Here is a 12,221-nt window from a genome sequence, read left to right as displayed (position 1 = left end):
CTGAGAAGCCCCAAAATTGATGCGAACCTGTTCACCCTACTCGTAATCCCAGGGAAGTCCAGAACGAGCCAGTAATGGCGGCTCTGCAAAGGCGGCGGCACTACAGCGTGTTGCTCCTGCTCTTCATGCTCCTGGGGCCGCTGTGGGAGGCCGGGGCCGGGCAGATCCATTACTCCATTCCTGAGGAGCTGGACAAAGCCTCTTTTGTGGGCAACATTGCCAAGGATCTCGGGCTGGAGCCCCGGGAGCTGGCGGAGCGCGGAGTCCGCATCGTCCACAGAGGTAGGACGCAGCTTTTCGCTCTGAACCCGCAAAGCGGCAGTTTGGTCACCGCGGGCAGGATAGACCGGGAGGAGCTCTGCGCTCAGAGCGAACCGTGTCTGGTGAGTTTTAACATCCTTGTTGAGGATAAATTGAATCTTTATCCCGTGGAAGTGGAAATAGTGGACATTAACGACAATGCACCCCGATTCTTAAGGGAAGAATTGGAAGTGAAAATTATCGAAAACGCAGCCTTATCCTCTCGGTTTCCGCTAATGGAGGTCTATGACCCGGATGTGGGAGTGAACTCTCTCCAGGGCTTCAAGCTCAGCGGGAATAGTCACTTCTCAGTGGACGTGCCAAGCGAAGCCAATGGGCCCAAATACCCGGAGCTTGTGCTGGAGCGCGCCCTGGACCGGGAGAGAGAGGCCATTCACCGCCTGGTCCTTACTGCCGTGGATGGCGGTGACCCTGTCCGCTCAGGTGTGGCTCGAATTCTGGTTACTGTCCTAGATGCAAATGACAACGCTCCAGTGTTTACTCAGTCTGTGTACCGTGTGAGTGTTCCTGAAAATCTTCCAGTAGGTACGCCAGTGTTGTCGGTAAATGCCAGGGACCAGGATGAAGGAGCCCACGCGGAAGTAACGTATTCTTTTGTGAGGATAACAGAAAAGATCTCAAAGACTTTCTGCTTGAATGTTTTGACTGGAGAAATATCAACTTCTGCAAATCTAGACTATGAAGACTCCAGCTTTTATGAGCTGGATGTTGAAGCCCGGGATCGGCCAGGTCTACAAGACAGAGCCAAAGTCTTAATATCTATCTTGGATGTGAATGACAATGTACCAGAAGTGGTAGTTACCTCTGGAAGCAGGTCAGTTGCTGAAAGTACACTGCCAGGCACAGTGATTGTTCTTTTTCAAGTATATGATCGAGACTCTGGACTGAATGGCCTGGTAACATGTTCTATCTCAAGAAGTCTGCCGTTTGAACTGGAAAAATCAGTAAACAATTATTATCGATTAGTGACGAATACAGTTCTAGATCGAGAGCAGGTGTCTTCGTACAACATCACTGTGACAGCCACAGACCAAGGAATTCCATCTCTGTCTACAGAAATGCTCATCTCCCTAAATGTGGCAGACATCAACGACAACCCGCCTGTTTTTCCCCACACCTCCTACTCTGTCTACATTCCTGAGAACAACCCCAGAGGTGCCTCCATCTTCTCCGTGACTGCACACGACCCTGACAGCCATGAGAATGCCCAGGTCACCTACTCCCTAGCTGAAGACACCGTCCAGGGGGGACCTCTATCCTCCTATATCTCCATCAACTCCGACACTGGCGTACTATATGCATTGCACTCTTTCGACTGTGAACAGTTCCGTGACCTGCAACTGAGAGTGATTGCAAGTGACAGCGGGGACCCACCGCTCAGCAGCAACGTGTCTCTGAGCATATTCGTGCTGGACCAGAACGACAACACACCTGAGATTCTGTACCCCGCCCTCCCCACCGACGGTTCCACCGGTGTGGAGCTGGCACCCCGCTCTGCAGAGCCCGGCTACCTGGTGACCAAGGTGGTGGCTGTGGACAGAGACTCAGGCCAGAACGCCTGGCTGTCCTACCGCCTGCTCAAGGCCAGCGAGCCGGGACTCTTCGCGGTGGGGCTGCACACGGGCGAGGTGCGCACAGCGCGGGCCCTGCTGGACAGAGACGCGCTCAAGCAGACCCTGGTGGTGGCCGTCCAGGACCACGGCCAGCCCCCTCTCTCGGCCACAGTCACTCTCACAGTGGCTGTGGGTGACAGCCTCCCGGATGTCCTGGCCGACTTGGGCAGCCTGGAGGTCCCGCACGACTCTGACCCTTCAGGTCTGACATTGTATCTAGTGGTGGCGGTGGCCGCGGTCTCCTGCGTCTTTCTTGCCTTTGTCATTGTGCTGCTGGCGCTCAGACTGCGGCGCTGGCAGAGATCGCACGTGCTGCAAGCTTCGGGAGGTGTACCAGCGGGCTTACCCGCCTCTCACTTTGTGGGTGTGGACGGAGTGCGGGCTTTCCTGCAGACCTATTCCCACGAGGTCTCGCTCACCGCGGACTCGCGGAGTCACGTGATCTTTCCGCAGCCCAACTACGCGGACACGCTCATCAGCCAGGAGAGCTGTGAGAAAAGCGAGCCTCTTTTGATTCAGGAAGATTTTTGTAAAGAGCAAGACTCCCTTGTTCAGGTGAGGTTATTGCTTTTATTGTTCTTATTCGAACAGGAAAAATTTAAATTCTCTTTGATCAGTGCTTAGTTTTCTTAGTCTTTTGCAGTGAATCATAGTTTTGAGAAGGTTTTTCTTTTATATCAGTAGAGGTCTATTAAATCTTAGTTTTCTCGAATTTCACCAAAATAAATCGTAATAATGTATGCCCTGAATTTCCTTTACTCCTCTCCTCTTGGCAAGCTCTTTGTGCCTTGGGTTGCTTACATCTCACTTCTTAGTTGTTTTCTTTTCTTTTTTTTTCTATCATGTGGCATATCTGAGATTTTTTTTTTTTTTTTGCGGTACGTGGGCTTCTCACTGTTGTGGCCTCTCCCACTGCGGAGCCCAGGCTCCGGACGCGCAGGTTCAGCGGCCATGGCTCACGGGCCCAGCCGCTCCGCGGCATGTGGGATCCTCCTGGACCGGGGCACCAACCCGCGTCCCCTGCATCGGCAGGCGAACTCTCAACCACTGCGCCACCAGGGAAGCCCCTGAGATTATTTTTATACTGTGGAAAAAACTGAATCACAGCCTCTATTTAAAAAGATTAAGATCTGGGCTTCCCTGGTGGCGCAGTGGTTGGGAGTCCGCCTGCCTGCCGATACAGGGGACACGGGTTTCGTGCCCCGGTCCGGGAAGATCCCACATGCCGCGGAGCGGCTGGGCCCGTGAGCCATGGCCGCTGAGCCTGCGCGTCCGGAGCCTGTGCTCCGCAACGGGAGAGGCGACAACAGTGAGAGGCCCGCGTGCCGCAAAAAAAAAAAGAAAGAAAAAGAAAGTGAGTTTTTAAATGTGGTAATTAGTGTCCACTTACAAGATACAGCTCTAAAATTAGAGGACTAGTGAATGGGAGAATGAAGGATTAATAGTATTCAAATAAGAATTTAAATGATTTAGCATATTAAACCCAGATAAAATAAAGCTTTTGTTATGTAGGAACCCTATTCAAATATTTAAGGAAAGAAGGGTTGTCTTTTTTTTTTTTTGCGGTACGCGGACCTCTCACTGTTGTGGCCTCTCCCGTTGCGGAGCACAGGCTCCGGATGCGCAGATTCAGCGGCCATGGCTCAGGGGCCCAGCTGCTCCGCGGCATGTGGGATCTTCCCGGACCGGGGCACAAACCCGTGTCCCCTGCATCGGCAGGCAGGCGGACTCCCAACCACTGCGCCACCAGGGAAGCCCAAGGGTTGTCATTTAAAAGAATGATTAATCTAAATCATCATGGCCCAAAGGTGTGAATGAAACTATGGCTTGGTGAGTAGAAAACAGCAAAGTTTCCAGTTAAGTTGTTCTAACAAAATGGACTTCCTAGGAGGTAGGAGATTCTATTATTGGTGCTTTTCCAAAGGACGTTGATTGTCCTGGGATTAATGGCATACAGGAGGTAATATTGATATAATTTGGTGAGTTGTTGAACTTCATGATAGCCAAGGTATTTTCCAATCCTGAGCTTAGGATTCTAATATTTGATAACACAATGGATTTGCCATTTGTGCATCTAAATTTGGTATGCACGTGTAAAGTAGACAATTCAGAATATATCTTGAAAATGAGTGAGAACTTCCTTTGTAATCTGAAATTGTCAGTGTTTATAAAGAAAGATAATACTGAGTTGATATCTTTAAGTTAGCTGCTAAAGGATAATTAATGCATGTTTTTCTAAATCGATATTTACTTTCAGCGATTATTGTAGAATTATTTATTTCAAGATTCCAGGTGTATATGACTAACCAAGAGATTCCAGTCATACACATTTCAAATATAATTTGTTTGGACATTTGTGATATAATTCTTTAATGGTTTAATCAGAATTTAATAGAATTCAGGTTTTAAAGAACTTAAATCTTGGATATTGGTCGTGGGAGTCAGATGGTCTTTAATATTAAGATTTGTTTCACACACTGTGAGAGTGTAAATGTTATTTAGTATACTACGAATTTTGGATGATTTAAACTAATCTTGTACCTCCATTGTTAAAAACAAAACTCACTAACCGTTTCATGGTTGGTAGACTGGTTTATTTTATTTCCTTATCTGCTGAGTAACTGGGATACTAGGTAGTTTACTTTATTCTCTTATCTGAATTACCCGTGAACATTTCATTTAAACAAATAAAATATTTCACTGACAGAAAAACTGTTAGATTCTACTCTCACAATAGTCATTCATTCACGTGGACTGAACAAGTGTTAAATCCTGGCAATCATGGACTTTGCTAAGTTGTGGCTGAGGCTCTTTGACTTACATACTATAGATCATTATTAAAAAGATAGGCAATCTGAGATTTTGAGCATATAATGATTTGGAAGCACCAGGAAAAAAATCTACCAAATTATTGGGCTATTTTATCACTTGTGAAAACCACCCATTCTGATCAAGTGATGTCAAAGGGGAAGAAGTAAAATCTCAGAGAGAATCATTGGAAGAATCCTACATCTTTGCCTGGGAATGAAAACCTAAACAGAACTCCAAACAAATGGATCTTCAGGAAAAAAAATGTCCCATAAAGAAAGGAGAGGAGGTGAATAACTCACTGTCTGGGAAGATGAATAGACTTTTCATAGAATTTTTTTATGTAAGTAAACAAATGAAGGTCAAGATTCTTCCCAATAACTCAATCAATAATAACATACTCCCTTTAAAAATACATTATTTCAATTTTATACAGTAGTTTTATGTTATATTTAAATACCTCTTGGTGGTTGAGTAGAAATTTTTAATATTTAATTTTATGTTGTAAAGTAACTTTAAAAACTTGATTGTGGGCTTCCCTGGTGGTGCAGTGGTTGAGAGTCCGCCTGCCGATGCAGGGGACATGGGTTCATGCCCCGGTCCGGGAAGATCCCACATGCCGCGGAGCGGCTACACCCGTGAGCCATGGCTGCTGAGCCTGTGCGTCCGGAGCCTGTGCTCCTCAACAGGAAAGGCCACAACAGTGAGAGGCCTGTGTACCGGTTAAAAAAAAAAAAAAAAACTTGACTGTGTCCTTTATCTAGATCTTATTTATTTAGCTCCAAAGAAGGTACCCAGAAGTATTGTTAATCGAGACTTTTTAAAAACAGAATAAGAGACAAATGTGAGATTACGCTATGAATTTTGAAGTATCAAGAAGAAAAAAATTATGACATTGGGAACCATAATATATGGACATGAAAGTTTTGTTTGAAAATATCTGCAAGTACTTATGATCTTTAATGACCATATACTTTGCTTACATCAACAAGAAATTCAAGATTGCTACTAAACTAATAGTTTTAAACTCCTGGTTATGTAATTAATCTACAATACTCATATTGGTTCCTTTGAACAACAAAAAAGTTCTTTTATCTACTAGGTGAAAGCAAATATGATGTGAATTATTTTGATAGATTGAAACGGCATTTCATTCAAAGTATTTCCTGTATTTTGACGTAAGGCCATCGGAGAGCAGAAATAGATTACTTAGTTAGGAACTTCTCACCAACTGAGCTAAGCTTTTACAGTGTCACTCTAGTTCTCCCTTCTGGTGCTACTAGCTACTCCCCAGGGCTGAAAATAATTTACAAAGCAAGGTGATTTCTTGCCAGGTCTTCATTTCAGAACAGGTCTCTCTCTTCTGCAACTATGTGGAAGGAATTTGTTTTATTTCTGCCAGCTGAGAGTAACCTCGGATCCATCAACAATTGAGTTTTACTTCGTTAACATCAGTGGAGCAGTGAGTACCTCTAAGGATCCTCTCAGGACAGTCCTGCATCTATCCTCAAAGGCTGTTTAGAGACCCATCTTTTCTCAATTATAGGGTAGGGTGATTATTTAAATTGCATAATGAAAAGAAACAGTGAAGCCAACACTCATTTCCTTATGAATCCACAGCCAGTAGAATCTGCAAATTTATGCCTTCTGTATAAAATGAGTTGCTTCTGTAGCTGATTGGAGCTGCTTGGCTTCTCACCTCATCTCTAATGGCACTTTTTGAGCATAAAGCATCAGCCAAGGCCAACAATGATTCCCTTTTTTCTTCTTAGGAGACTGGGAATGAGGATATTTGTATTCCTACATTGGTTCTACCATTATATAGTCAAGGATAAAGCAATTCCCTCTCATTTTTAAAATCATTAAAATGAAGGTATTGGACTAAACAATCTCTAAGATTCCATTCAATGAAAAATGTTATTAAATTATCTCTCTATATGTTAAAGAAAAAATGGACTCTCTGCCTTCCATGGTGGTGTCTAGAACATAGTATATGTTCAATATTATTGAATTAACTTAAATGTATATGCTGATATAAACATTTTCTACATAACATCTTTCTTATGTATACACACCTTTTAAAAATAAATCATACTTTTTTTTATCTGCAATGACTGATTTTTATCTATGTGCAATAAGGTGTGAGGCAATGTCTAAGAATCATTTCAAAATTGCAATGCAGGGCAGAGAGTTAAAAATCTGGGATTAATAAACATCCATCCATGAACATTGTTGCATTAACGCACAGTTGCTTAAAATTTAATTTTAAATGATATCAGAGTTGTATGAATTGAAGATATAAATGGGAGAATTTTGAAGGATAAAACAACTTTCTGAAAAATCAATTATTTTGCTTCAATATGGTGCAGTAACTTAGTAAGGACTCTGAGCGCCGCTGTTCACCAGCCAGGGGAAAAATGGTTCAAAAGATCCGCCAGAACCACTGAGCTTTTACAGCACAAAGAAAGGCCAGACTGAGACAAATTCTCTTCCAAGCTGCACTAAACTCAGGCCTCTATACCACTGGATTCTGGGCTCCTTTTCCGAATACAGAGGGCTCCACGCAGACATACTGGCATCCAGAAACACAACAGGAGATAGGTCAGTGTCTAAAGATGAGCACAACAAGAATGGCGGCTCGGGAGAGGGGCGGGGACTACAGAGGATTCATCCTGCTCTCCATCCTCCTGGGGACCCAGAGGGAAGTTTCGGCAGGACGTATTCTCTACTCCATTCCGGAGGAGACAGACACAGGGTCTTTTGTGGGTAATATCGCCAAGGACCTGGGGTTGGAGTCCTGGGAGCTGGCGGAGCGGGGCGTCCGCATCGTCTCCAGAGGTAGGACGCAGCTCTTTGCTCTGAATCCGCGAAGCGGCAGCTTGGTCACCGCGGGCAGGATAGACCGGGAGGAGCTCTGCGCGCAGAGCGTGCGGTGTCTGGTGAACTTTAACATCCTGATGGAAGATAAAATGAATCTTTACCCTATAGAAGTGGAAATAATGGATGTTAATGACAACACTCCTAAATTCCTGACGGAAGAAATGAATGTGAAAATAATGGAGAATACAGCTCCTGGGGTGCGATTTCCGTTAAATGAGGCTAGGGATCCGGATGTGGGCACGAACTCTCTCCAGAGCTACCATCTCAGCCCCAATCGCTACTTCTCCCTGGTTGTGCAAACTGGAGAGGATGGAACTAAATATCCGGAATTAGTGCTGGAGCGCGTGCTGGACCGGGAGGAAGTGACAGCTCACCACCTCCTCCTCACAGCCTCTGACGGCGGTGATCCACCCAGATCCGGAACCGCCCGTGTCCAAGTAACAGTGGTGGACGTGAATGATCATGCGCCAGTCTTCTCTTTGCCCCAGTACCAAGTAACTGTCCCTGAGAATGTGCCAGTGGGCACAAGACTACTCACGGTAAATGCTATCGACCTGGATGAGGGAGTCAATGGGGAAGTGACATACTCTTTTAGGAAAATAACTCCAAAAATTCTACAGATATTCCAGCTGAACTCCCACACAGGAGAATTGTCAACTTTAGATGGCCTAGATTATGAAGAATCTGGCTACTATGAAATGGAAGTTCAAGCTCAGGATGGTGCTGGTAGCATGACAAGGGCTAAAGTACTGATCACAATTTTAGATGTGAATGACAATGCCCCGGAAATGACTGTAACATCTGTAAGCAGCTCAGTCCCTGAAAACACTCCTCCTGGAACAGTAATTGCTCTTTTCTACCTTCAAGACCGAGATTCTGGGAAAAATGGTCAGGTGACCTGCACTGTTTCAGAAAATCTGCCTTTTAAATTAGAAAGATCAATAGACAATTATTATAGATTGGTGACAGCAGAAAACCTAGACCGGGAAAAATTTTCTGTATATAACATCACACTGAAAGCCACAGATGGTGGAAGCCCGCCCTTGTCAACGGAAACTCACATCTCCATGTATGTGGCAGACACCAACGACAACCCACCTGCCTTCCCCCACTCCTCCTACTCCGTCTTTGTGCCTGAGAACAACCCCAGAGGCACCTCCATCTTCTCTGTGACTGCATGTGACCCTGACAGCCACGAGAACGCCCGTGTCACATACTCCGTATCTGAAGATACTCTCCAGGGGCCATCTGTATCCTCCTATGTTTCCATCAACTCCAATACTGGAGTCCTGTATGCATTGCGCTCCTTCGACTATGAGCAGTTTCATGACCTGCAATTGAGAGTGACTGCAAGTGACAGCGGGGACCCACCGCTCAGCAGCAACGTGTCACTGGACATATTCGTGCTGGACCAGAACGACAACACACCTGAGATTCTGTACCCCGCCCTCCCCACTGACGGTTCCACGGGTGTGGAGCTGGCACCCCGCTCCGCAGAGCCCGGCTACCTGGTGACCAAGGTGGTGGCTGTGGACAGAGACTCGGGCCAGAACGCCTGGCTGTCCTACCGCCTGCTCAAGGCCAGCGATCCAGGACTCTTCGCGGTGGGGCTGCACACTGGCGAGGTGCGCACAGCGCGGGCCCTGCTGGACAGAGACGTGCTCAAGCAGACCCTGGTAGTGGCGGTCCAGGACCACGGCCAGCCCCCTCTCTCCGCCACAGTCACACTCACGGTGGCTGTGGCTGACAGTATCCCAGATGTGCTGGCAGACCTGGGGAGTCTCGAGCGCTCCGACGACTCTGGCGACTCCGTCCTCACGCTGTACCTGGTGATGGCCGTGGCCGCGGTGTCCTGCGTCTTTCTTGCCTTTGTCGTCGTTCTACTGGCACTCAGGCTGAGGCGCTGGCACATGTCGCGCCTGCTCCAGGCTTCAGGAGGCGGGTTGCCGGGCGTGCCCGTCTCTCACTTTGTGGGTGTGGACGGGGTGCGGGCTTTCCTGCAGACCTATTCCCACGAGGTCTCGCTCACCGCGGACTCGCGGGGGAGTCAAGTGATCTTCCCGCAGCCCAACTACGCGGACACGCTCATCAGCCAGGAGAGCTGTGAGAATAAGGATCCCTTGTTAACATCCATAGATTTTCATGAATGTAAGGATAAAGCCCAAAGTATTCAGGTGAGTTCAGTCATTCATTTATCTTTATATTCTTTGAAGAAGTATATTTTGTGTAAATTTCTTTATTGTTTTGCGAAATAAGTGATTTGAAGATGGGTAAAAAAACCCTTTTAAGTGGTAAAGCAAGATTAATCGTTTATTTCGGAGGTGATTCTTTAACATGGAACGCTGATTGACATAGGTTTTGGCATCATATTTATAGTGAAAGCATATGGACAAGATTGTGAATAAGTGGATAATCGCATTTTTATACCTTCTACTTATGTTCCACATGGTGTTCTTAATTCATGTATTTTATAAATGAGAATGAATTGTTAAGTCTTTCTCATTGCATGAGGTTCTTAAGAAAGTACACTTCTGTTTTCTCAGGACTCTCTTTAGATCAGATCTATAAAAGGCTCTTGAAAAATTTTTCTGTGCCTTGCTTCTGCTTCCATGTAACTCCCCCTGGTGACCTTGAAAACCTCCATGGCTTTTGACCTATTTAAACCACAATTGTCTGTTAAAGTCAGGTCCTGGTAGAAGGTTAGATGGATGCCTAAAGAATGAAATGTGTGTGTGTCAGGCTTCACTGAGATCTTTATCAATGACAGGCATGGAGTCTAATACTACACTAAAGGTCATTGTCCAAAACCAATAAAATGCGACATCAAATAAAATACCATTCAAGTGTCATAAGTAACATTTGTGAAATAGGCCATCGCATGTTTTTACCCCAAATTCTAATGTGCTGTGTTAGTGATGCAGTCATTCAAAGTGTGTATGTGGGCTCTATAAGTGGGAGATTTGGGATGCTGGCTTTATGAAACAACCATCTCATACACTCAAGTCCTAGACCAGTAGTGAATTTTACTTATTGGGTCTGCTGAAAAATTCAGTTAGAAGTAATCTAGTCTGCAATTAACTACTTCTATACTTGTTATACAACATTTTAGTATAACTCAGTACATCAGTTGATTAGTATCAGGAAGTAGTTGATGACAAGGTAATCTTGTTTACTGGGACCTTTTGAGTATTAGGTAAGAGCACATTTTTTCTAGCATAATGTTGTGTTATGTGGTGTTTTGCATATAAAGGTCTGTGCAGTCCTGTGGGAGTATATTTCATACATTCTGAAGTGTTCAGATGTACAATCACTTGGGGGAGAGGATAATGTTACTGACACTCTATGAGGCAGAAATGTGGCTATCAGGTATTTTGAAAAAGAACCCCCCCAACCAAATTTATTAGATGATTAAAAATATTTTTAAACAAAGGGGAGAAATCGTCACTAAATTCAGTGAGCTATTGCAAATAAACTTTCTAGGGACTATTTCCTTCAACCGTCATTACGGTATGTGATAAGTACAGAAGTGGGAACAAGTGCCTCAGTACATAGACCATGCTTAGTGAGTTTGTGTTGCAAAGCAAAATATATTATTCCCCTGTAGTTTTGGAGATTTATGTTGCATTTTGTACCCAGGAAAATAATCGTGCAATGGGAAGGAGAGGGATAGGCTCTTTTCTAAAAGGCTGCATCATTTCTTTAAGTGAGATATTGGAAGTTAAAATCAAGAAATATTACTATAAAGAAATCACTGAAACTATTTTGGAAGAAGAGAGGTAAGTATAAATTGTGCACTTTTAGGGCTTGCTTGGTGGCACAGTGGTTGAGAGTCCGCCTGCCGATGCAGGGGACACGGGTTCGTGCCGCCGAGCGGCTGGGCCCGTGAGACATGGCCGCTGAGCCTGCGCGTCCGGAGCCTGTGCTCAAAAAAAAATTGTACCCTTTTAAAAGACAATTTCAGCATTACTGTTGCTCTCTGGAAAAATTGAATTAGGTACCACAACAGTAAGGGAAAAGGCTACGAGGAAAAAAAAGATAAAACCTTATCCAGTATATTGCTAATTAATAAGTATTCACAATTACTATGCTCTGAGATCGTTTAGGCCAAGTCTGTGTTATAGTTATCCTTCTATTACTAGTGCGGATTTGAAAGTCGGGGAATAATTATGTCAGTATATAGATGTTTATATATCAAACCTACCTGATTTACCTAAAAACTTGGAAAGTTGGGATAATGACGTTTCTAATAGTACAAATTAAACGTTATTAAATATACGGACATCTAAAAAAGGTTTTTCAGCTGGGCACAACGGTTATAATTACTTTAGCTGTTTAAACTTAAGCAGCGGGGGCTGCAGTTTCCTAGTGCGGACTCTGGGCGCCGCTGTTGGCCAAAGTGGAGAGCTTGGTGCTGGCGACCTCCTCGCGCAGACGCAGCGCACTTTCCCATCTCAGACTCGCTAGCCTTTCCACCGCTTCCTCCTCTGGAGAAGAAGAAACCCTGCCTGACCCCCCACGCCGGAATAAAGCTGTTCGGAGCTCCGGACAACTGCGGCACAGAGATTGTTTGTAATCCGGCGTCTCCAAGCCGGTGAGCAA

At 45.0% G+C, this 12,221-nt stretch overlaps 3 protein-coding genes across 5 annotated transcripts in view; all 3 read left to right on the top strand.

Annotated features, from left to right (window-relative positions):
* The window catches only part of LOC132423202 (protocadherin gamma-C4), a 176,393-nt gene that overhangs the window by 44,840 nt on the left and 119,332 nt on the right, over positions 1 to 12,221 (top strand). The gene's annotated exons all lie outside the window — the stretch shown is intronic.
* LOC132421603 (protocadherin gamma-A6-like) lies at positions 51 to 7,343 on the top strand. The gene is made up of 2 exons (XM_060006427.1): positions 51 to 2,489; positions 7,296 to 7,343. Exons 1-2 carry the CDS (start codon positions 75 to 77, stop codon positions 7,341 to 7,343), a joined length of 2,463 nt encoding a protein of 820 aa, XP_059862410.1. The 5' UTR covers positions 51 to 74.
* On the top strand, positions 7,373 to 12,217 carry LOC132421602 (protocadherin gamma-A7-like). The gene is made up of 2 exons (XM_069540496.1): positions 7,373 to 9,848; positions 12,054 to 12,217. Exons 1-2 carry the CDS (start codon positions 7,373 to 7,375, stop codon positions 12,215 to 12,217), a joined length of 2,640 nt encoding a protein of 879 aa, XP_069396597.1.

This window comes from Delphinus delphis, chromosome 3 (genome assembly GCF_949987515.2).
Source record: "Delphinus delphis chromosome 3, mDelDel1.2, whole genome shotgun sequence".
Lineage (NCBI taxonomy): Eukaryota > Metazoa > Chordata > Mammalia > Artiodactyla > Delphinidae > Delphinus > Delphinus delphis.
Note: the sequence above shows the minus strand (reverse complement) of the source record. Positions and strands in the feature narration are given on the sequence as shown.